This window comes from Pongo pygmaeus, chromosome 4 (assembly GCF_028885625.2).
Source record: "Pongo pygmaeus isolate AG05252 chromosome 4, NHGRI_mPonPyg2-v2.0_pri, whole genome shotgun sequence".
Lineage (NCBI taxonomy): Eukaryota > Metazoa > Chordata > Mammalia > Primates > Hominidae > Pongo > Pongo pygmaeus.
In genome coordinates, this window is record NC_072377.2 from 58,220,832 (window position 1) to 58,247,751 (window position 26,920).

At 39.9% G+C, this 26,920-nt stretch overlaps 1 protein-coding gene across 2 annotated transcripts in view; it reads left to right on the forward strand.

Annotated features, from left to right (window-relative positions):
- Positions 1-1,156: 1,156 nt before the first annotated feature.
- ITGA2 (integrin subunit alpha 2) overlaps positions 1,157-26,920 on the forward strand; it is a 115,007-nt gene continuing 89,243 nt past the window's right edge. Inside the window, exons 1-2 of one of the 2 annotated variants that reach the window (XM_063664813.1) lie at positions 1,191-1,401; positions 21,557-21,677. In XM_063664813.1, coding sequence (XP_063520883.1) covers positions 21,620-21,677 — 58 coding nt within the window. In that variant the 5' untranslated portion in view covers positions 1,191-1,401; positions 21,557-21,619. Of the gene's footprint in view, positions 1,402-21,556; positions 21,678-26,920 lie in introns of both variants that reach the window. The other variant, XM_054489139.2, reaches the window with a different exon arrangement.

A 26,920-nucleotide genomic window follows, 5' to 3' on the forward strand; every position in this document is an offset into this window, starting at 1 on the left:
TGTGACACTTCAGCCCTATCTATAGTAAAGAGAAGAGCTTGATTTTTATGAATTATTAAGTCCTTCCCACCTTGAGCCACTTTGCTTCCTAGAGGCAGTATCTCAGGCATCCTATTCTGCTCATAGTAGCATTCCATGAAGATCTGGAATGATGACAATAATGATGATTATTAGACTCATAACTCCTTAAGCTTGATTTATGAAAACAGTTGGTTCCTTCACAAAAGTAGTCACTGGAAGAATTATGGTTTCAGCTATGTGCTGGAAATTTGTGGCCAAACTTTTGGATAAAACATAAGATTCAGACAAGAAAAATTAATATCCTATTTCTTAGGTTTTTAACTAAAAATCTTGGATATAGAATGTTCTCTTTCCAGATGTGAGACTGAAATAATGGAAGAAAATGGCCACAGTCTATGTCACGGTGTAATGTAGACAGGGAGAGTCACAAGTGCATGTATGGGCTCTCAGCCTTTTCTCTGGCCTTGAAGTTAATCTCCTAAACTAGGTCATTAAATAAGCTCTTAATTATCTCGGAGGAGAGGAAGTAATGATGATTTCTCTCTCTCTGTCTCTCTGACACACACACACACACACACACACAGCTCTTGCAGCAGGTATTGCTTAAATATCACCTCGGATAATCATAACTTGTGAGCAGATCTTCTTTCCTGGTGAGTTGGTTTCTAACCTGGTCATTCTGCACTTATGTTTGTCCCTTTCTCCACCCACTTAGGAAAAACAGAGAAAGGGACGCACCGCGCAGCCCCTAGGCACTGTGGTTTAGGGCTAGTGCCCTCGGCACCCGCTGCCAGGAGCCGGGCGCTGCCAAGGGCTGCAGAGGGGCCACGTTCTCCCGCGGACTGGGGCATCTCCTGCGTGCTGGCGACAGGCTGCGGAGGCGGAGTGGTGCCAGGGCAGGCGCTCGCCCGTCGGATGTGCCCACCCGTCCCGTCCAGGGTAGGAAAGCCTGCCAGGACGCCATCCCCATCCCCACCGCCTCCAGGCTGCCGGGGCTGGGCCGCTGTACGGGAGCCAAGGTGCGGTGCCCCGGGTGTAGACGAGCCGAGGCGCAGCCCGCGGGGCCGCGGGGCCGGGGTGGGGCGGGGCGCGGCCGGAGCAGATCCGGAGTTTGCGGAATCAGGAGGGGCGGGCCGGGGCGGGCCCTCGACGCTGCAGGAGCTGCCCAGAAACTTTTCCCTGCTCTCACCGGGCGGGGGAGAGAAGCCCTCTGAACAGCTTTTAGAGTGTGCAGGTTCTTGTATCCCTCGGCCAAGGGTATCCTCTGCAAACCTCTGCAAACCCAGCGCAACTACGGTCCCCCGGTCAGACCCAGGATGGGGCCAGGACGGACAGGGGCCGCGCCGCTGCCGCTGTTGCTGGTGTTAGCGCTCAGTCAAGGTAAGCGGGGATTTCGCTCTGCATCGGCTGCAGGAGGGACCCGCGCGGGTCCCTGGGGCTCGCTGGAGGGATTGGGCGGAACTAGGGAGCGAGCTCCGTGTGTGTTCCCTCGGATTCCACGTGGACTCGGGCTTCCAGACACCAGGACCTGATTGGAAAGGGATACTTCTTAGTCCCCTTCCTGCTCTCCCAGGCCTTGCGTCCCCATTAGGCGCGTCTCGCCCTGTCTATTAGGCACCCTCCAAAGTCATCTCAGTGAGTGCTTTGTTTTAGGTACACACACGCTCACACACACACACACACACACACACACACACAGAGAGAGAGACACACACGCACTCAGGCATGGACAGTGTGGGGATCCGCGGGTGTCCTGGAGACCACGAGTCCTGCAGCCCAACTTCCCCTGGCTCAGACAGGTGCCGCGCCTACCAGAGACCAGGGAAACCCGGAATCCAGTGCTGATGGCGGCCTGCAGCTCCCCAGCGCTGTGCTTGCTGGCTTTGCAGAAGCCTGCAGTTCCCCAGCGCTGTGGTTGCTGGCTTTGCAGAAGCCTGCGAGCCCCAGAATGCTTATTTTTCAACCCAAGGATGTGCATAATGCCTCTATTTCTTACTTGAGGACGAAGCGCTGTGTTTTTTCCCAGGGGGGACTTGGAATAAACCAAGCGCCACTTAAATACTTGGCAGAGGGGAATTCTTCCTTCCCCTCTGCCTTCCTCTTATTGTTGTAACATTGTCTATTCGACGAATGTAAACTTAGGCTAGGAAAAGTTCTTTTCACTTCTGGATCCTAGATGCCGCAATGAGAGAATAAGCCGGAGCAGCCGCTCTAACTGTAGTGCTGTGGCGGTGGGGCCCGCCCACCTCCTGAGTTCTTTTACACTAAAAGGAGGAAACAAGGCTGGGGTGGGGAACTTTTGTGGGACCATCGCGTGAGTACTTTTTCCCTGACCATTAAGCAGAGCTAGAGTGTGGTCAAATTTAAGAATTTTAGTTTATTTGGAGGGAGAAGGAGACACGTTTGTATATTGTAGTTTGAACAGCGATCAAAACAAAACAAAAAAGTTGTCTCTGATTTTAAAGTGTGTGTTTTTTTTTTCTTTTTTTACAAAGAAGATAAATATTTCCTAAGCTGTCCTCCTTTGAGACTGACATTCAGCCACTTGCTATTCTTTATTGTGGAGGAATGAATCCTAGTCCACGTCAACCTGGTGACATTTTCTCCAGGTCAGAGATAAGAGAGAAATAGCACCACTGTCCCCAGCCCCAGCAGAGAATGGGCATCTTAGGTTTTCTGTCTCACCTGTATTGGGTGCCTCAGATACTTTCTCCGGGAACCAGATGAGTTGTTTTGAGGGGCCACCAACCCTAATCTACGGATTTCAGGTAAAGTTGTACTTGACATTGAAAATGAGTCTCTGGAATACAACTAGAGCTAACAGAAATATAAACCCAAGCTTTTCATCTCTCTGTAATTACCCAGTATTAAAATAAGCTATGGAAACATAATGTCATTTTCTTATCTTTGAAGTGTTGAGACTTGTTATGTAAAGAGCAGTGAGAAACACTTTAATGAAATGCAGCGCTGCAAGGCATGAAGTCAGGAACAGAGACTTAACCTGGAGTTAATAAGGACACCTCAGGGCAAGCAAGCAGAGATGATCGAAAATAACATCTGCAAAAGTTTTGTGCATTTATTCCCTCCTCCTACTCCAGTCATTTGTATACTCAAGGAACAGGTTTTCTCTTAATTTAAGATCATCATAAGAAAGCTCGCTTATTTGTGATATCACTTGAGGTTCCTGGAGAAGCAGCATCATTTTTTGATACCATGAGAATCCCAGGTTAACATGAATAAGTGAAATCTCTAGCTCAGTAGTATCTGAAATTTTGTATGGCATTACCCTACCTGTATAAAATTTCTCATTCACTATCATTACACACACACATATAACTATTATAAAATTATATGTATGTACAATTACATAATATCACATACAAAAATTCAAATTTAAAAGCTATGTATGTGACAGAGCTTTATTATGATGATCTTAAATTAAGAGAAAACCTGTTCTTTGAGTATACAATATGCTGTGATTATGTATATACAATTGTATATACACAATATACATACTATACCTGTTAATATGTATAAAACACATGTGTGTTTAGATATCTTGTATCATCTCTAGCATACATGCAAACCACTTTAAAAACATATCACCTTCAAATCTTATTTTAACACTTACATTCAAATTTGCTTTCCAGAAACCTTTTCACAGGTGCTTAAGAAGAAACTGTACTCATAGTTTAGTCCCATATTTATCACCTTTCATTGCTCATTTCTAAGTGCTTAATACCATGAAAATGGTAAGTGGGCAGTCTGAGGATGAAAAAGAGAGAACATAAGAGGCCTAGATAATCTATAAACTAAATATAGGCCCTTAGCAGAAGGCAAATGTAATTTTGAAATGAAGGCCATCACGTATTTTCTCCAGTATGTTCACAGGTCAAGGATAGTCCTTCCACCCAGGTTCTAGACCACATCTTTTCTTACTATCCCTGAAACCCTGCCCCAGCACTCATCCCTCTTCAGTGCATGTCTTCAAATTCTCTCCCTAATTTAACTTCCCCTCAGTTTGTAAATATTCTAATTTTTCTTATTGTAAAAAAATATTTCTTTTGATATTTAATTTCCTCCTGAAACATCCTGTACTTCTGGCTTCTGTTCTCTTCCTGTTTTTCTCCTCCTTTCCTCACTGCTCTCCTGTCATCTCCTTCACAGGCTCTTTCCTTGTTGGTGTTTGCAGAGTTTCATCCTGAATCCTCCTCTTCATTCTGCAGATTGTCTCTGGGTCCATTCCCTGCACAAGTCACTATCTCCAGCCAGCCTCCCCTTCTGAGTTCCAGATCAGTATTTCCATCAGCCACCAAATTTCTCCAGCTAGACAGTCTGTAAGTAAGCCAGATTCAACATTTCCAAAACTGAATTTAATACGTGTCCTCCAGAATTTTCTCCTCTATTGACTACCATTGTTTAATGGCAGTATTATTATCACACAAACATGAAAGCCAGGAATTTGTCCCCATATTTTCAACCTCACAGCCACTCTCCAAATTCTCTTGGCTCTCCTCCCATCCATGCAACTCCTGCCACCCAGTCAGTCCCTCATCTTATGTCTGTATGTAACTTTTAAACTGGATTTTCTTTTCTTATCTCTCCAACCCATTCTCTTCATTTTCACCAATGATATCTTTCTAAGACACTTGTACGTATCCAATTACTGCTTTGTTTCAAATGTTAGTGGCTCCCCATCTCAGGTAGGGTAAAGTGACAATTTCTTGGCATGTCATAAAAAGGTACATTCTACCTATCCAATCTTTTCTTTACCGTACGCTTTCCCGAACACAAATACACATTCACACACACACACCACACATATGCCCACACATGTACACACTCTAAAGCCATCTATATACACCATTCTTTGTTATGACTATACCTGATCATACCATATTTGGTGTGAAAATATTTTCCAAATACTCCCTTTGCCTTCATTGCATTGTTGCTTTCACCCCTTTTCACTCATCTCTTTGCAACTGACCATTATCCAATGCTAGAAGGGTCAATCCCAAGCAAAATTATAAAGTAGAGAACTTTTACTTTTGCAACAAAAAGGAAAGCTTGAGGTAACCTACCTTTGCTGGGTCCCACCCTAAACCACCTCTCTGGTCTCATCCTCAGCCCCTTAATGGACTTAGGCCGCCCTCTGATAAAGTAACTTTGCTCCCCTGTGGCTTAGCAGTTATACCTGCCCAACCTCAGCTAAGCTTTGCTCTCTTAATACTAGGTCCTGAGCCACTGTTTGACTTAAATTTATGGACCGGGGTTCAGGATTCAGTATTTACAATGGCTCATATATTTCTGTTGTATGGCCTGGTTTGGAAGTGATTGCTTAAATATTATCACTGCCTCCCCACTTTCCTAAAATTAAAATTCCAGTGTTACCTACCCCATACCACCCTGTGGGATGATCACCAAGACAGGCAGATTTCAACGTCAAGAGTTAGTGGCTGTGAGCAGCTGTGTCAGTTAAATTCCTTCCAAAGTGGATGATGACTACTCCCTGTCTTCATGTGCTGACAGCCCTGGAGATATTAAAATGTAGAAGCTTGTTAATGTAAAGAGATGAGCTTCTCATGATGGAATTTTAGACATTCAGCAAAATAAAGACATATGTTCAGTCAATGTGTATAAAGTCAAGAATTTCGGGAAGAATGGGGAAAATATTTGGGGCCAAAAGTGTCCAGGCATCACATAAATTCTACCACTAAAGCCATAAGTCTTGACTACCAACACGGCTCAGCTTGGGATATTACTAAAAGATTTAGGGGGGAGGAGCCAAGATGGCCGAATAGGAACAGCTCCGGTCTACAGCTCCCAGCGCGAGCGACGCAGAAGATGGGTGATTTCTGCATTTCCATCTGAGGTACCGTGTTCATCTCACTAGGGAGTGCCAGACAGTGGGCGCAGGTCAGTGGGTGAGTGCACCGTGCACCAGCCGAAGCAGGGGCGAGGCATTGCCTCACTCGGGAAGCGCAAGGGGTCAGGGAGTTCCCTTTCCAGGGGTGACAGACGGCACCTGGAAAATCGGGCCACTCCCACCCGAATACTGTGCTTTTCCGATGGGCTTAGGAAACGGTGCCCCAGGAGAGTATAGCCCGCACCTGGCTCAGAGGGTCCTACGCCCACGGAGTCTCGCAGATTGCTAGCACAGCAGTCTGAGATCAAACAGCAAGTCGGCAGCGAGGCTGGGGGAGGGGCCCCCGCCATTGCCCAGGCTCGATTAGGTAAACAAAGCAGCCTGGAAGCTTGAACTGGGTGGAGCCCACCACAGCTCAAGGAGGCCTGACTGCCTCTGTAGGCTCCACCTCTGGGGGCAGGGCACAGAGAAACAAAAATACAGCAGTAACCTCTGCAGACTTAAATGTCCCTGTCTGACAGCTTTGAGGAGAGCAGTGGTTCTCCCAGCATGCAGCTGGAGATCTGAGAACGGGCTGACTGCCTCCTCAAGTGGGTCCCTGACCCCTGACCCCCGAGCAGCCTAACTGGGAGGCACCCCCCAGCAGGGGCAGACTGACACCTCACAGGGCCGGCCAGGTACTCCAACAGTCCTGCAGCTGAGGGTCCTGTCTGTTAGAAGGAAAACTAACAGAAAGGACATCCACACCAAAAACCCATCTGTACATCACCATCATCAAAGACCAAAAGTAGATAAAACCACAAAGATGGGGAAAAAACAGAGCAGAAAAACTGGAAACTCTAAAAAGCAGAGTACCTGTCCTACTCCAAAGGAACGCAGTTCCTCACCAGCAACAGAACAAAGCTGGACGGAGAATGACTTTGACGAGCTGAGAGAAGAAGGCTTCAGACGATCAAATTACTCCGAGCTATGCGAGGATATTCAAACCAAAGGCAAAGAAGTTGAAAACTTTGAAAAAAATTTAGAAGAATGTATGACTAGCATAACCAATACAGAGAAGTGCTTAAAGGAGCTGATGGAGCTGAAAACCAAGGCTCGAGAACTACGTGAAGAATGCAGAAGCCTCAGGAGCCGATGTGATCAAATGGAAGAAAGGGTATCAGCCCTGGAAGATGAAATGAATGAAATGAAGTGAGAAGGGAAGTTTAGAGAAAAAAGAATAAAAAGAAACGAGCAAAGCCTCCAAGAAATGTGGGACTATGTGAAAAGACCAAATCTACGTCTGATTGGTGTACCTGAAAGTGACGGGGAGAATGGAAACAAGTTGGAAAACACTCTGCAGGATATTATCCAGGAGAACTTCCCCAATCTAGCAAGGCAGGCCAACATTCAGATTCAGGAAATACAGAGAACGCCACAAAGATAGTCCTCGAGAAGAGCAACTCCAAGACACATAATTGTCAGATTCACCAAAGTTGAAATGAAGGAAAAAATGTTAAGGGCAGCCAGAGAGAAAGGTCGGGTTACCATCAAAGGGAAGCCCATCAGACTAACAGCGGATCTCTTGGCAGAAACCCTACAAGCCAGAAGAGAGTGGGGGCCAATATTCAACATTCTTAAAGAAAAGAATTTTCAACCCAGAATTTCATATCCTGCCAAACTAAGCTTCATAAGTGAAGGAGAAATAAAATACCTTACAGACAAGCAAATGCTGAGAGATTTTGTCACCACCAGGCCTGCCCTAAAAGAGCTCCTGAAGGAAGCGCTAAACATGGAAAGGCACAACCGGTACCAGCCACTGCAAAATCATATCGAAATGTAAAGACCATCGAGACTAGGAAGAGACTGCATCAACTAACGAGCAAAATAAGCAGCTAACATCATAATGACAGGATCAAATTCACACATAACAATATTAACTTTAAATGTAAATGGACTAAATGCTCCAATTAAAAGACACAGACTGGCAAATTGGATAAAGACTCAAGACCCATCCGTGTGCTGTATTCAGGAAACCCATCTCACGTGCAGAGACACACATAGGCTCAAAATAAAAGGATGGAGGAAGATCTACCAAGCAAATGGAAAACAAAAAAAGGCAGGGGTTGCAATCCTAGTCTCTGATAAAACAGACTTTAAACCAACAAAGATCAAAAGAGACAAAGAAGGCCATTACATAATGGTAAAGGGATCAATTCAACAAGAAGAGCTAACTATCCTAAATATATATGCACCCAATACAGGAGCACCCAGATTCATAAAGCAAGTCCTGAATGACCTACAAAGAGACTTAGACTCCCACACATTAATAATGGGAGACTTTAACACCCCACTGTCAATATTAGACAGATCAACGAGACAGAAAGTCAACAAGGCTACCCAGGAATTGAACTCAGCTCTGCACCAAGCAGACCTAATAGACATCTACAGAACTCTCCACCCCAAATCAACAGAATATACATTTTTTTCAGCACCACACCACACCTATTCCAAAATTGACCATATACTTGGAAGTAAAGCTCTCCTCAATAAATGTTAAAGAACAGAAATTATAACAAACTATCTCTCAGATCACAGTGCAATCAAGCTAGAACTCAGGATTAAGAATCTCACTCAAAACTGCTCAACTACGTGGAAACTGAACAACCTGCTCCCGAATGACTACTGGGTACATAACGAAATGAAGGCAGAAATAAAGATGTTCTTTGAAACCAACGAGAACCAAGACACAACATACCAGAATCTCTGGGATGCATTCAAAGCAGTGTGTAGAGGGAAATTTATGGCACTAAATGCCCACAAGAGAAAGCAGGAAAGATCCAAAATTGACACCCTAACATCACAATTTAAAAGAACTAGAAAAGCAAGAGCAAACACATTCAAAAGCTAGCAGAAGGCAAGAAATAACTAAAATCAGAGCAGAACTGAAGGAAATAGAGACACAAAAAACCCTTCAAAAAATAAATGAATCCAGGAGCTGGTTTTTTGAAAGGATCAACAAAATTGATAGACCACTAGCAAGATTAATAAAGAAAAAAAGAGAGAAGAATCAAATAGATGCAATAAAAAATGATAAAGGGGACATCACCACCGATCCCACAGAAATACAAACTACCATCAGAGAATATTACAAACACCTCTATGCAAATAAACTAGAAAATCTAGAAGAAATGGATAAATTCCTCAACACATACACCCTCCCAAGACTAAACCAGGAAGAAGTTGAATCTCTGAATAGACCAATAACAGGAGCTGAAATTATGGCAATAATCAATAGCTTACCAACCAAAAAAAGTCCAGGACCAGATGGGTTCACAGCCGAATTCTACCAGAGGTTCAAGGAGGAGCTGGTACCATTCCTTCTGAAACTATTCCAATCAATAGAAAAAGAGGGAATCCTCCCTAACTCATTTTATGAGGCCAGCATCATCCTGATACCAAAGCCTGGCAGAGACACAACAAAAAAAGAATTTTAGACCAATATCCTTGATGAACATTGATGCAAAAATCCTCAATAAAATACTGGCAAACAGAATCCAGCAGCACATCAAAAAAGCTTATCCACCATGATCAAGTGGGCTTCATCCCTGGGATGCAAGGCTGGTTCAATATATGCAAATCAATAAATGTAATCCAGCATATAAACAGAACCAAAGACAAAAACCACATGATTATCTCAACAGATGCAGAAAAGGCCTTTGACAAAATTCAACAACCCTTCATGCTAAAAACTGTCAATAAATTAGGTATTGATGGGACGTATCTCAAAATAATAAGAGCTATTTATGACAAACCCACAGCCAATATCATACTGAATGGGCAAAAACTGGAAGCATTCCCTTTGAAAACTGGCACAAGACAGGGATGCCCTCTCTCACCACTTCTATTCAACATAGTGTTGGAAGTTCTGGCCAAGGCAATTAGGCAGGAGAAGGAAATCAAGGGTATTCAATTAGGAAAAGAGGAAGTCAAATTGTCCCTGTTTGCAGATGACATGATAGTATATCTAGAAAACCCCATTGTCTCAGCCCAAAATCTCCTTAAGCTGATAAGCAACTTTAGCAAAGTCTCAGGATACAAAATCAATGTACAAAAATCACAAGCATTCTTATACATCAATAACAGACAAACAGAGAGCCAAATCATGAGTGAACTCCCATTCACAATTGCTTCAAAGAGAATAAAATACCTAGGAATCCAACTTACAAGGGATGTGAAGGACTTCTTCAAGGAGAACTACAAACCACTGCTCAAGGAAATAAAAGAGGATACAAACAAATGGAAGAACATTCCATGCTCATGGGTAGGAAGAATCAATATCATGAAAATGGCCATCCTTCCCAAGGTAATTTACAGATTCAATGCCATCCCCATCAAGCTACCAATGACTTTCTTCACAGAACTGGAAAAAACTACTTTAAAGTTCATATGGAACCAAAAAAGAGCCCGCATCGCCAAGTCAATCCTAAGCCAAAAGAACAAAGCTGGAGGCATCACACTACCTGACTTCAAACTATACTACAAGGCTACAGTAACCAAAACAGCATGGTACTGGTACCAAAACAGAGATATAGATCAATGGAACAGAACAGAGCCATCAGAAATAATGCCACATATCTACAACTATCTGATCTTTGACAAACCTGAGAAAAACAAGAAATGGGGAAAGGATTCCCTATTTCATAAATGGTGCTGGGAAAACTGGCTAGCCATATGTAGAAAGCTGAAACTGGATCCCTTCCTTACACCTTATACAAAAATCAATTCAAGATGGATTAAAGACTTAAATGTTAGACCTAAAACCATAAAAACCCTAGAAGAAAACCTAGGCATTACCATTCAGGACATAGGCATGGGCAAGGACTTCATGTCTAAAACACCAAAAGCAATGGCAACAAAAACCAAAATTGACAAATGGGATCTAATTAAACTAAAGAGCTTCTGCACAGCAAAGGAAACTACCATCAGAGTGAACAGGCAACCTACAAAATGGGAGAAAATTTTCGCAACCTATTCATCTGACAAAGGGCTAACATCCAGAATCTACAATGAACGCCAACAAATTTACAAGAAAAAAACAAACAACCCCATCAAAAAGTGGGTGAAGGATATGAACAGACACTTCTCAAAAGAAGACATTTATGCAGCCAAAAAACACATGAAAAAATGCTCACCATCACTGGCCATCAGAGAAATGCAAATCAAAACCACAATGAGATACCATCTCACACCAGTTAGAATGGCGATCATTAAAAAGTCAGGAAACAACAGGTGCTGGAGAGGATGTGGAGAAATAGGAACACTTTTACACTGTTGGTGGGACTGTAAACTAGTTCAACCCTTGTGGAAGTCAGTGTGGCGATTCCTCAGGGATCTAGAACTAGAAATTCTATTTGACCCAGCCATCCCATTACTGGGTATATACCCAAAGGACTATAAATCATGCTGCTATAAAGACACATGCACACGTATGTTTATTGCAGCATTATTCACAATAGCAAAGACTTGGAACCAACCCAAATGTCCAACAATCATAGACTGGATTAAGAAAATGTGGCACATATACACCATGGAATACTATGCAGCCATAAAAAATGATGAGTTCATGTCCTTTGTAGGGACATGGATGAAATTGGAAATCATCATTCTCAGTAAACTATCGCAAGAACAAAAAACCAAACACCGCATATTCTCACTCATAGGTGGGAATTGAACAATGAGAACACATGGACACAGGAAGGGGAACATCACACTTTGGGGACTGTTGTGGGGTGGGGGGAGGGGGGAGGGATAGCATTGGGAGATATACCTAATGCTAGATGACGAGTTGGTGGGTGCAGCGCACCAGCATGGCACATGTATACATATGCAACTTACCTGCACGTTGCGCACATGTACCATAGAGCCTAAAGTATAATAATAATAATAATAATAATAAAGAAAAAATGTGGCCCTTAGAATTGCTTAAAATCATCACATTTCAAAAAAAAAATACTGATTTGTATAATTGTAGCTATTTTACATGACAATTATAACTAATAAAAATAATGATAAGACAATAACAAATCTTAGTGGCTGAATGTAAAATAAAATTTGCTTTCTGCTAAGTAGGCTTTCAGGTGCACAACAAAATACATAACGCTTTAGGTGTTTGTGTGTCTGTAAATGCCAAATAATGAAGAGTGTGTGTTTGTATATATCTGTACACACATATACATATATGTGTGTATGTGTGTGCAAATACTCATATGTACATGCTTACACAATATGTAAAGGAAGAAATTAAAATTAGACAACATTATGCAATAAAAGTAAACATTTTGTGATTAAAAAAAAAAAAGATTTAGCACAGCATAAGAGAAACCATGAAAGATCACTGCTGTGATTGGCAAGTGAAAGAAATGGAAGGTGGGTGGAGTTCTTTTTTTCCAGTTGTTACAGTGACCAATCATTTACCAGCAGAACATACAGAAGAATGGCTGCCTACAGGGGAGAATCCTAGCATTGCAAATCATGAGACAATAGACTGTGTGTATGACAGTGATTCCTGTGCCCCTTCAGGTGATCCATAGAGGCTTTATTGATCTGGCTACAGCGAATTTCATAAAACTAATACTTGATAATATTCTTATAAGATATCTACTTTATGTAAGGCTGTGTGTTAGGCTCAAGGTGGAATCAGAGAAAACTTGAAACATGGCTGAGAGAGTTTGGAGTTTATTTGGAAACAAATCCAAACATAGGGAAAGGAAATTGTCTCAGCCCTGAAGCGTACTTAACCAATTTCAGCCCCTTGTCATCTTCCTTTCTAGCAGAAGTCCATTTATTGAGTTACCATCCTCTTCTGCATAGCTAAAATATTGAGGTGATGCTGAAGGGTGATTAGGCTGGTCCCAGGCATCTGGGCTGTGTCTGATTTAGCCATGGGCATGTAATGCAAGGTTGGCCAATGAGATCTGCTAGGTGACTTATGGGAAAGGAATTTTCATTCCTAAGAGAGATATTTGTTAAAATATTGTCAAGTTTATATGTGAAATTTGGAACAACTACAGCCATCTTGCAACTGCGATGTCAACTAGCTTAAGGATAAAGCCAGTATACTGGAGTTAGCCTTATGGAAAGAAATGGACTTTGATGTTGTCTTTGAACTTCTGAATTATTGGAATTTAAGACTATAGTATGTCTTGGTGTCTTTAAAATTTTCATATAATTTAAAACTTGGTTATATCATTTTCTATAACTTAGAGAGCTGTAACATCAGTTTCCATAGCATAATAGATGTCATGTGTTCACAATTAATGAGTGGTACAGATAACTTGTTGAATTCAGAGGATGGAGAGATATCATTGTGATACATTGAAGTGTCGAGCTTCCTGAGATGTCTTCATGGAAACAGGTAAGAATCATTACAATTTAGATTTGCCATGAAGAACCTCAGAGATCCTGGAGTACAGTTTCTACCTTTTAAAATGGATGTAAGTGATACTAGAAAAGCAAGCAACATAACTAGCAATAGGACTCATCTCCTAGTTCCTGGGGCAGATGTTTAGGTTCTTGAATAGGATACTGATGCAATGAAAACAGAAGGTCCTTATGCCCACAATGTGGTATTCAAGTTTTTCCCAGAGACTGAAAGCTGAGTTGCAGCCACCAGACCTTGAAGGGCCTTGTAAATCATGATATAGAGCAGGGGTTTTATCCCGAGGACAATAGAAAGGTCTTGAAGGGCCTTGAGCAGGGGAGTGACATGATCAGATGAGGAGAGTGGATTGGATGCAGGCCAGGTGGAAAGCACCAAGATCATTTAGGAAAGAATATGTTTGGGTTTTAGTTTTAGTTTAGGAGACCAGTTGTGAGATGATGGTGGTAAAAACTCAGATAGTGGCAGGAGGGAAAGAGACTGGAGGATTTATTGGAAAGGCATTAAAGAAGAAGAATGAACAGGATTTGATGATTGATTTACTATGGAGGTGGAGAGAGAGGGAGAAGATAAGGCTGATGCTTAGGTTTCTGATATGGACAAGTCAGTTGATTTTGTGCCATTCACTGAGATAAGCAGTGCTGAAGGAGAGCAAGTTGGAGGAAAAAGATGATCAGTTCAGGTCAACAGATGGAGTTTGAGACATCTGGATGTACACCTGGATGTATATGTCTAATTAGCAAATAGTTATATGTAGTGGCGTTAGGAACAGGCAGGAAAGTAAGATGGGGATAGAGATTTAGGAGTCATTGGCACCTAGAGAATAAATGAAGACATGACATTAACAAGATGAGCAAAGGGACTAGAAGAGGGCTTTGGCCATGGCTCAAGGAACTGCTTTAGAGGGTCAGGTGAGGAAGAGGAAATGTGAAGGGAGAGAGTAGGAACAGCTGGAGAAGTAGAAAGACATGTGCAAGAACTGAGGTAGCACAGAAATATTTGGAGAAGGAAGAGGTAGTGAATAGGGTCAACTTCTTCAAAGAAGTCAAGCAAGTTGATAGTCTTGAAGGGCAGTCTACATGGAGTGAGAAAAGAGAAATCAGAACAGAGTGACTGGAGGAGTAATGGAAGATGAGGAAATGTAGAGAGTGTGAGAAAGTTTGGTAAGATAGTAAAAGGGAGGAGAGAGTAGCAAGAGAGGTAAAATGGGAGCAGCTGCCTTTAAGCAAACATGGGAAAGGCTTGCATAAAAATTATTACAAGGAGTTTTTTTATTTCTGTTATTTATGGTGCTGCATGGTACACTTGTAATGTTTTAAAATTGCATCGAGCTATATGTATGTGGCAGAGATTCATTGCACAAGAGAAACCGAGGGAAGGGGAGGAGCTTTGATGACTATACAAAGGATATTATCAGAGAGAAAGGAGAGGAAGAAAGTTAGGTGTCCAGCACCAGTAACAGCTCTGGCAGAAAGGAGCCCCTGCTTAGAAGCTACAGGTGATCATGGGAAGGTAGGCAAAGCAGACTCTGGGCTATGAAATAGAGAGGATATTAACTAATCAGGGAAAGGTGAAGTTGATCCAGGTATGCAGAGAGGGAAAGAAAGCAGAGGTATGGAAAAAGGTACCTCCCGTCCTCCAGGGTGGCTACTTAGATTGATGAGCCCATGTATACATTTTGGTTTCAAACATACTTTTCACACTAATGCAGTTATAATTAATAAGCTGTTTTTAGGGCATGTAATACATAACACTCCAATTCCAATGGCAGAATTAATACCAGGGCTTTAGTCAGATTTCCTAAAAAACAAACAAGTTCTTTTAGAAATATAGATTTATGTTTCTCCAGTTAAGCCTTCAATTCCTTATTTCTATCTAGTTTAATAAAGATCCCCAAAATAATCTTGTTAGAAATAAGTCTCATATATCACAGAGAAATAGTGTTGTCTCTGAAAGATTTTGCTAGTAAAATGTGAAAGCTTTTTGCCCTGTAACTTAGTGTTGTTTTCAAAGCATTTTAAAACATTTTCATTGAATCATAAATTAGAAAAGAAGTTGATGTCTATCCTTAATTTTGTTAGTCATGATTAAAGTGCTTATATTCAAGTGTTTTATCCAGTCTATGCCTGCTAACTCTTGAACACATAATTTACATTTTAGAACCAGTATAAACTTGAACTGCATATTTGGCTAATGTTTTCAGCTCCATAGACTGTTGGGACAGTTAATGATTTTCAAATATATTTTACTTCCTTTGAGAGACTTGTCTGTTCAGTTGCCCAAATAGGTAACAGAAACTTTGCAATTCTGTCAGCAAAGATTCCTGCATTATTATCTTGTTCTGAAAAGGTGACTGCAATTCTTCCATTTATTAGTTTAAAGTGTCTAGAGACAGTTTTTGCTACAGAAGCCATCTATAACCCCTGACCACTGAAAAGCTTTCTGTATAAAAATGAAGTTAATGTTTAAACAGAGCAATGGAAATAAAAGAGTGTTCAAAAAATGGAAATAAAACAGAGCAATGGAAATAAAAGAATCACTGTATTGTCAGTGCAAGAGATTACTTCATTGTGTTTTGAAAGGCATGAGCAAAGCTATTGCACCGATGGACGCCTTGAACATTGGCAGTTGTCATTCTCCCGGATTCATTTGAAGGTGGCCTTTGTTTGTCTTTGTGCAGGCCTGATCTCATTTCCATGGATACCATGTAGAAATGCAGACTGAACACAAGCTGGCTTCGGGTCAGTTCAGTCAGACAACTCTATTCCAAATTGTTTACCAGTTGCCTTCAAGTCCTTTAGCCAACAGCTTCTTAGATGCTTTTTAGAATAGAGACCCCAAACCGTCCTGGATTTCATAACCTCTTCTAAACCATATTCTGAATGCTGGTGCATAAAAATAGATATTTCAAAATAATTGACTTAGTTTTCTATGTACTTATTAACATTGTTCCCTGGGTGGAGGAGGGGAAGGAAAAACTTAGCCTTGGAAATTGGGGCACTTTTATGTAATCTTTATTATTTTTTCAGTATAAAAATATAATAAATAGCCCTAATGAGAAAATCTAATGCCACATTGAAAAATGATTAAAAATTTATGGAAGTAGTCATGGTAATTAAGAAATGCCTTTATTATTACACAATATTTAATTTTTGCCCCTCAAATAATCAGGCTTTGATATATTAGTGTCATTTTATAATTTTTTTTTTGCTATGGTTCAAGTGAGCTATCGCCTTAGCTCTTTTTAAAAGTGAAGTCCCAGACCGAGTGCAATGGCTCATGCCTGTAATCCCAGCCCTTTGGGAGGTTGAGGTCAGGAGTTCAAGACCAGCTTGGCCAACATGGTGAAACCCCGTCTCTACTAAAAATACAAAAAAATTAGCCAGGTGTGGTGGCGGGTTCCTGTAATCCCAGCTACTCGAGAGGCTGAGGCAGGAGAATTGCTTGAACCTGGGAGGCAGAGGTTGCAGTGAGCTAAGATTGTTGCCACTGCACTTCAGCCTGGGTGACAAAGCCAGACTCTGTCTCAAAAACAAAAAACAAAAAACAAAAAAAGCAAAGTCCCAGGAGCTCCTGACTTTGTTCATGTCCTCCCTCTCTTACTGGAATACTCTTTAGCCCCAACCTCCATTCTGTGCATCGTTTAAATCTTAACTTCACTGAGGTTCATGCACCCTGGGAACCCTACCAATCTTCTAATCCAATTTAGGTATCACTCCTCACTTGGACCCTTCCATAGCAATGTTACATTCTATTTCAATAACCCATTCAGAACTTGGCTATAGCTCTTACAGACTGCAAGCTGAGAAGACAGGCCCATATCATCTTCACTTGTATCAAGGGTTCTTGGCACCATTTTATTCAATGAATGATGAATCTATGAGCCACATATGACAGCTACTGTAACGGGATTAAAGACACACTTTCTGAATGAAGGCCAAGCTGAAAAATTCCTACTTCTTTCCAATTAGTATATGCAAAAATAATTTTATTTGTAAGTGTATCTGAATTTGCTAAAATATTCCTTTAGTTGATAAATTTGTTTTCACTTCTTTGACAGAGTTTGTTTGCTTTTAAAATGTTTTTCCTTTTTCATAACATGTCTAACTAGGATAGCTCTGTTGACAAGTAACAAGATTAATGAAAGTATTAAGACAGTACAGATATCATTTTTTCCCCAAACCCTTTTCTGTTCCCCTTTTCTGTTCTCATAAAGCAACACCATAATTTATCTTCAGCTTGACTCTCTCTCCCACTGAATACATTCTTTAAGATTACCTTCTGTCCTATTTATCATTGTATTTCAGGAGCCTGGCTCATAGTAAGCACTCAGAAAATGATGTATTAAAAAAGGGAAAAAAACAAAATTCAAATACAGTAAATTTTAAAACCTTTATTTATTGTAAAATGTAACATACATGTAGACAAATGCATAAAAGGTAAATGTACAGCTTTTTAGGGCTTAGGTTTCATTTTACTCTACTTAGAATTAGTAATTTTGTTTGTTACTATTTCACGGATGCTGGCACAAGACATGAAACTTCTGAGTAAGAGACAAAGGCCTTTATTACTCATTGCACAGCAAGTAACTTGATCAGCATATCTGTGTTGATACCCTTTGCCCACCAAGACACAGGGGCAACACAGAGGGCCCGGATAGATGCCTAAACATGCAGTAAGTTGCATTACAGAAAAGGAACACTGAGCTTGGTGAATCTGCTGTTTTGTAGCAAGTCCCAAAGCCTGTTCTTTGTCCCACAGGGAGATGTTACCTCATTCTTCAAAGCTGCTCACTGCAAAGACACCCCTGAGAAATGCTATGGTAAACAGTCATCAGGGTCTTGCATCTCAGGTATACTCAGCAGATATGTAGGTGTGTGAGATCTCCATGGAAGCATGTCTCCCAACACAGCTTAACACATTATTTTTTAAAATATTGTGTAACCACAACTCAGATAAAAAAATAAAAATAAAAGATTTCCAGGATCCCAGAAGTCCCCTGTATGTTCTTTTCCAATCATAAATCCATTTCTCTAGTCTTATTTTTTTGGCAATAATTTCCTTTCTTTCATTTATACTCCTACTAGTTAAATATACCATCTACACTCGAGGGCTTAATTTTGCTAGATTTTAAGTATACACACACACAATTATACAATACATATTATTTTGTTTTTGAATTTTTTAACATTGCATTTGTAAGATTAATCTATATGTTGCACATAGATATAGTTCTTTTGTTTTCACCACTGTACAGTAAATAGTATAGAATTTTTATCACACAGTTCTCCTTCATCACCAGATTGCTAAGAGATTTTTTAAAGTGACAATTGAGTATTAACTTTTAGAAATATTTTTCTGCATCTATTGGTGATTACATAAATTTTTCTTCTTTATTAATGTGGAAAATTACACTGATTGATATTAAAATATGATGAAAACCTGGTATTTGTGGTATAAACCCAAGTTGATCAACATGTTCTTTTCATAGGTTGCTGGATTTTGTTTAGAATTTTTGTATTCATGTTCATGAGTGTGATTATCCTATAATTTTTTATGTTTCTTACTCTCTCTACTGTATTGTTCCTCCATATGTCTGCCTACATTTCATTCTGGTTAGTTTCTTTTATCCTATATTACGGTTTACTAATTTTTGTTTCAACAGTGTGTATTCTGGAGTTAAAACATTCATTGAGTTCTCAATGTTGGTTATTATATTTCTCAGTTTATGAGTTTCTATTTGGTTCTTTTCTAAATTTCTTTACTAAAATGTTTAAGTTTAGCTTGTCCCCTTCACAACTTTTGTAAAGTTAGTGCTGGTTCTCATTTATGTTGCCTTCTTTCCCCTGGTGCCTGCTTATCTTAGCTAGACGTTATATTAGAAAAAATTATTTGATAAAATAGTTTGAGGCTTGGGTGATATTTTTCTACATAAAGCATTTTCTTTTTTTCTTTTTCTTTTTCTTTTTTTTTTTTCTTGATGAAGTCCAGCTCTATTGTCCAGGCTGGAGTGCAGTGATGCGATCTTGGCTCACTGCAACTTCCAACTCCCGGGTTCAAGCGATTCTCCTGCCTCAGATTCCCGAGTAGCTGGGAATACAGGTGTGTACCACCACACTGGGCTAATTTTTGTAGTTTCAGTAGAGATGGGGCTTCACCATGTTGGCCAGGCTGGTCTCGAACTCCTGACCTCAAGTGATCCACCCACCTCAGCCTCCCGAAGTGCTGGAATTACAGGTGTGAGCCACCACACCCAGCAATAAAGCATTTTCATTTGCTTCTATTGAGACAATACCCTAGAAGTTTTGCAGTGGCAGTGTGATGACAAATGAGGTTTATCTGAGGCGTGATTATTGCTAATTGAAGCAGTGCCCTGGAGGTACTAGAATTCCTTATCAGTTTCATACAATTTCAGGGCTTGATTTTTTATAGGTTACCCAGACAATTCATTCAAGGGCTGCTTTACTTATGGTTCACATGTCATGTAAGGAGCAGTGGTTTTGAGCATAAACTCCATTCCTGGGATAATTTATCAGATACCCCACTTTTGACAGGTCTTGGATTTCACTTTTCAGATCCTTTTTAGGATTGGCAAATCCTTTTCCTCACTGTCCTCTAGCAAGACAAAAAGTGATTCAACTCCCCAGCACTTTGGGAAGCCAAGGCAGAAGGATTGTTTGAGGCCAGGAATTTGAACCTAGACTGGTCAATATAGCAAGACTCTGTTTCTATAAAAGAAAAATTTAAAAAATTAGCCAGGAATCATGGTGCATGCCTGTAGTCCCAGCTACGCCAGAGGCTGAGGCAAGAGGATCATTTGAGCCTGAGAGGTCAAGGCTATGGCAAACCTGGATGACAGAACAAGGCCCTTTCTAAAAAAAAAAAAAAAAAAAAAAAAAAAGAGTGATCCAACTGTCTGCCTGAGTCATTTCTCTGAACTTCTTTCTTCACCCCATCTTCTTAGCAATTTGACGCTTTAGAAGACATCTTAAATATCTTGTTTTATATTTCTTCCAATTTTTCAGTGATCTTCAGTGGGATAGTTGGTTAAAATAACAAAGTCTTTTATTGCCAAAGGAGAAAATCTAGAGTAGTGTTTTAGAGTCCCCTTTTAAAAAAATATTGATTTTTAATTTTCCAAATTCCCCTCATACTATTTATTGATGTGGCATTTTAACTGATAGAAAATTAGATTTTTTCAAAATAGATTAAAACAATATTCAATATTGGTTAGTATTCTAAAATTTTAATTTTATAGTATAAAACATTTTTAACCAATAAACTCAACTCACTTTTTAATATATATCTGTATATTTGCTTGTATTAATTACTCCCTTTTCTTTAACTGTGAAGTAAAGGTGTCCACTGAAATACTAAACTTGATTAATAATTTTATTTTGTGGATTTTCTTTATAAAGTTGAATATTTAAATATCTTTAGAGAAAAATGACACATACTAAAATAATTAACAGAAAAAATATTTATATTTCTTTTGATATTTACATGTGATTATATGAATATAATCTTTTCATAGATATACTTACTATATGCAAATGAATACTGCACTTTTATCACTTAATATATTTTGTATATTCTTTTCCATATGAGTTTTATATTTATAACTTTAATGCATCCTGCCATGCCTTGGTTAACTATTGTCCCATTGTTGGATATTTAGGTTGTTTCCTGTGGGATATTTTGCCCCCCACTGTAAATAATGTGGCTATAAACATCATTGTACAAGAAGTTTTTTCTTTTCTTTTTACTTTTGGATCATTTCCAGAAGGGGCATTACTATGTCAAAGAGTGTGTGTGTTTTTTAGCTCTTGTTGCATATGGAACAGTGTAGCCATCTGTAATGTGGAATTTACTAATTTCACCAGCATTAGATTTTCATTTACTTCTTGAAGTTTGATGGATATAAAGTGGTGCTCCATATTTATTTCCATTCTTTTTATTCATGAGGGTGCATTTTTTCAAGTTACGATTTGAAAATGCCTATCTTTTGAAAAAAATATTTTTAGATTAGGGTATTCTAGAAATTTGACCTAGAAGAAACCTCAAGATATCATCTAGTTCAGTGTCCTGCTTTATTCTTATGATAACCAGCCTTGAAGTGACTAAAGCCCAGGACTCCAACCCGAACAGAACACTCCAGCCAGTATAGTGTCCATCATTTTAAGCTACCCATTGGGTCTCCCTCTCGAAATCTCTTTGACAAACTGCCCTTTGTCTTTTATTCCCCACAGGCTGGTTACAATCCATTTTCACTTGAGGAATGGCAATCTTCTAGTTAAGATTTCCACACTTCCATGGGTCAGAACCCTTTAAGGGAGAGGGAAGACATTCTGTTTGCCAGAGCACTTGACTGTGAGTAACTGAATCTGTAGACTGTTCTGGTTATCCCTTGACATGTAACCAGTCAGCCCAAAATTTAGTGATATAAAACCACAACCTCATTTATTATCTCTCATGGTGTCTTGGGTCAGGGCTTTGAGAATGGCTTGGCTGGGCAGTCTCACTCGAAGTCTCTCACCTACTGTTAGAGGGAGGCAGCTCTCTCTCTTCCTGTGGTATGCTCAAGCCTCTCCACATGGTGCCCTCTGAGTAAGTTGACTTCTTGCATGGTGAGTAGGGCACCAAAGGCAACCATCCCAAAAGAAACTGGCAGAATGGATGGGCTTTTATAATCTTGGCTCAGAAATCCCATAACTGCATCTATTCATCAAAGCAATCACAAAGTCTCACCTAGATTCAGGGGGAGGAGACTTAGATTCCACCTATGGATGGGGAGTGTCAAAAAATTTCCAGACATATTTTTAAACAAAGTAGTAACTTAATAAACTTAATGGTCCTCACAAGCCCATTCATTGTTTTTTTTTTTATTTTTATTTTTTAGAGACAGGGTCTCACGATGTTTGCCCAGGCTGGTCTTGAACTCCTCAGCTCAAGCGATCTGCCCTCCTCAGCCTCCCAAAATGCTGGGATTACAAGCTTTTGAGAGACCATGCGAGAGCCCATTTGTTGTTTAGACCAGTGTTTTGGCATGGATATTATTGACAATTGGGGCCAGATAATTTTTTTTTGAAGTAGTAAGGTAGGGTGGGGGTGTCTGGTCTGTGCATTGTAGGATATTGATCGTTAGCCCTGTCCTCCACCCACTAGACGTTAATAGCAATACACTACTCCAGCTGCCCCAGAGTGACAACCAAAAATATGCCCAGACATTACTAAATGTCCTCTGAGGGATAAAATTGCATCCAGTTGAGCACCACTGCACTAAATGAACATATATTAAGCACATTTAATGTTCATGGCAACATAAAGAGAACTCCAACTCTGGAGAGTAAGTTAAATCCCATCATTTTTCTGGATAACTTTAGATAAGCCATAGGCAAACAATTCCCTACCTTGTTGGGTCATTGGGAGGATCAAAGGGGATTATACATGAAAAAGTATTTTTCAGATTGTAAAAGCATATGGAACATTATTTTTAAAAAATCAGTACACTTGGTATGCATCCATTTTTATCATCATTTATTTAAGGGACCTTCTTAAGGGACTTTTATGGAGTGCCTATTGTATACCCACAGAGTGTCAGGCCTGGGGGACTGGAGGATTGAGGCAGCCAGCCCCCTTCCAGAAGCTCTTCTTTCCATTTCTAGTATCAACTGTACAGGAGAATAGTAGCACCTAGATCCTTAGTGAATGTAAAGTTTGACACTTAAAGCAAGGACTTTCTAAGAAAATTTCATCTTTCTTTTTTTAATAAAAGCAAGGGGAAATGTTATGCCACTGCATTCCAAAAGCGGTTGTAAGGGTCCTTTTGTGCTTTTGGTTTTTGCTCTAACGTTTTGTTTAAGGACTAGAGCCATAAACCAAACATTACAGAACTTAAATCTTTAAACAGTGTGTGGTCATTTCCAAAAAAAAGGCCTACAACTTCTAAGTTTAGTTGCATTTTTTTTTTTTTTTTGGAAGGGGAGGAGAGGACTTTCTACTTGCATTACTGTCCTTTCAACATGAAGACAATGCTATTGGAAAATGAGATTTCCTGTGGTGATGTATGTGTTCAAAAGATCTAATGTGACCTATGATCATTTCCCGTTGCCATACATATTCTGAGTAATCATGAGATACACTTTAGAGTTTGAAGTCTATTTGCTTAGGTTCAGAGTCAGGGTCTGAGTAACCCCACTTCCTGTTTGTGTGACTTCCTGGAGGGTCCGTGGACGGATAATATTTTCTTGGCTTTTGTGGTGTGCTTCTCATGTGCGTCAGCAAAATGTAGCAATATGTCATCCTCCTACCCATTAGACAGCAATTTTCAGAAACTTAAATATAAATTTGCTCAGGATATACTTTTTATGTTAGAGATGAAAGTGGGCGCCAGGTGGGCAGATCACTGGAGGTGAGGAGTTTGAGACCAACCTGGCCAATGTGGTGAAACCCCATCTGTACTAAAAATACAAAAATTAGCCAAGTATCGTAGCAGGCGCCTGTAGTCCCAGCTAACAGGAGGCTGAGGTAGGAGAATCGCTGGAACCCGGGAGGTGGAGGTTGCAATGAGCCAAGATTGCACCACTGCACTACAGCCTGGGCGACAGAGCAAGACTCTGTGTCCAAAAAAAAAAAAAAAAAAAAAAAAAGATGAAAGTGGGATAATAAATTGATATGCCTTATTAAATTTCTCAAGACGTGTGCCCCCCTCAGTAGTGCATAATGATACTAATCGTAAAAACAAAAACAATCTACTATTTACCATTTGTCAGACACTGGGTCGAGAGTTTTATATGCATTTTCTGACCACAATGAGGTAAACATATACATGATATCTATTTTACAGATGGGAAAGGAATGACTTATACAAAACAAGGAACTTGCTCAAGGTCACAGTACTATTCAAACCTCAGAGGCCAAGCTCTTAGGCACTGTGATATACTGTTGGCTTTGCTCAGTAAATGGACCTTTCAGCTTAAAAAATGTTGTACATCACAAACTAACACAGAAACAGAAAACCAAACACAGCATGTTCTCACTCGTAAGTGGGAGCTGAACAATGACAAGACATGGACACCAGGAGGGGAACAACACACACTGGGGCCTGTCGGTGGGGGCGAGGGGAGAGAGAGCATCAGGATAAGTAGCTAATGCATGCTGGGCTTAATACCTAGGTGATGGGTTGATAGGTGCAGCAAACCACCATGGCACACATTTACCTATGTAACAAACCTGCACATTCTGCACATGTATCCCAGAACTTAAAATAAAAAGAAAAGTTACAGTTGTGAAATTTTTAAAAAATGGTGTACATCTCTTAATGGTATTAGCATACTTCTGCCACGCCATCACCCCGTAATATAGTCAATCTTCTTTTTAGGGTTCTCCTATAGCTAGATTCTTGAAAAAGTTAAATGTTCTGTCAAATTCTAAATAGAAAATACAATGTGTTTATTTGCATGAACATATGCGTATATAGGTATATATATTTTAAATTAATCTGTCTTTTAATTCATTGATGTATATACCTGCACAGTAGCATTCAAGCATTTTCCTTTGAATCAGTCTAGAATTCTGAGGATTTATTAGTTAATTAAACTGTTCTTTATTAATCTCCTATTATATCCGTAACTTATTGTTAGGTGGAAAGGTGAAGCAATGAGTGTTTATTCAGTAATTATTATTGAACCACGACCATGTGCAAGGTATTACTCTAAGTACTGGGGAATATATCAGTGAACAAAATAGACACAGCCCCTCTCTGTTAGGGTCAAAGGCATATTTATCATAAAACAAGTGAAGCTGAAGTTTCAGGGGCCCTCCCTGTGCACTTCCCTTCCTCTGTTTTCACAGTGCCAGATATTTTCATTCAACATGCAAAAGGTTAAGGTCACCATCTCTTTTTCTATCCTAATACAACATATTTCAACAACAAGAACATCAAAAAAAATTCATTAATCGACTTCATCAATTCAGAGTTTCTGGATTAATCACTATAAAACAAAGCATGAGGTGCCTTGAAATGCTGTAGCTCCTATGCAGACTTAGAAAACAGTCCTAAACATGTGCATGGCATCACAAACAGGAAGGTGTGAAAGTGAAAGGAGCTTTTCCTAACTACGAATAATGATAATTTTAAAAATTCAATTTAGCATGCTAGAAGAAAAAATGAATTCTCTTATTCTCTTTAGAGAATAGTAACTTAATAAAATTGCTGTCATGTGAAGAGGTGATCTAGAGCAGAGCCCCAAACTAGGAAAAAACGAGTTACATAAGTGTGTCAGGCAATCAGTTGGATTTCCAGGAAGTACACTACAGTAAGAGCTGCCAATAGTGACCATCAAAGGAGTTGGAAGAAAGGTATGCACAGGCTAGGATGGTCAGAAAAGACCCTAACCAAAATTTGTAAAGAAGTGGCTTGTGAACAGGGTATAATAAAAGAAATACTAACTTCAGTTATGTCTGTTTTTTCCATATATTGCCTCAAGATATGTGAGACATATCCTGCTAATGAGCAAGTTAGGTGACAGGCACTGACTTGCTAAATACACACAAAATATGCTATTTTGAGAGAGAGAAACAGGGGGAGAGAGAGAGAAAAAAAAAGAGAAAGTTTATCCTTTCACATAGAAGCAATTTAGGAAGAAGTGGAGAAGTAGAAAGTGACTTCATGGGATGGTATTTCTAGTAACTCTTGGGCCAACACACTTTCTTCTGTATTTCACTGTCTTCCTCTCAGCCACTGAGAGACAGCAAGTCTACCAGATGGTGGCTTACCCTCCAGCAATCTTATGAAAAAGAGAGAATCTACTGAGTTGTTAAGAAGCACTAACTCATAATAAATGGACATTAGAGGCAATTGCAATGGGCTTTTGGAGATGTTCCTGGCCTGAAGATTGAATTTTTGAAATGTGAAAGGGCCTCCAAATGATCTAAACACATGCCACAGTACTCCAGGACTTGATGCAGTTACAAAACAAAATGAAAACAACTTTGGATCATTTTCACACAAAATATAAACCTTAAATGATACAACTGGAATTATTGTATATCTGTCCTTATATCTGTGCATAAATGTATGGACAGAATTATCTTCAAAACCTAAAATAGTAAATTGGAATTTTCTGGTGTAATATACTTTCTCCTTGTATTAGTCAGCTCGGGTTGCCATAACAAACTATCACAGACTAGGTGGCTTAAACAACAGAGACATATTTTCTCACAGTTCTGGAAGTTAAAAGTTCAAGATCAAGGCTCTCTCAGGTTGGTGTTGGTTTCTACTGAGGACTCTCATCCCGGCTTATAGATGGGCACTTTCTCACCATGTCCTCACATCACCTTTCCCTATGTGTGTACTGAGAGAGAAAGATCTCTGGTGTCTCTTCTTCTTGTAGGGACATCAGTCATACTAGATTAGGGCTTCACTCTTAGGACCTCATTTGACCTTAACCACTTCATTAAAGGCTCTGTCTCTAAATACAATCACATTGAGGGTTAGGGTTTGAATACAGGAATTTTGAGAGAGACACAATTCAGTTTGTAACACCCACTTAGGCTTAATGGTTTAAGGGGTTTATTTCTGGCCATGGAAGTGACGCTCATGTATTTCTTTG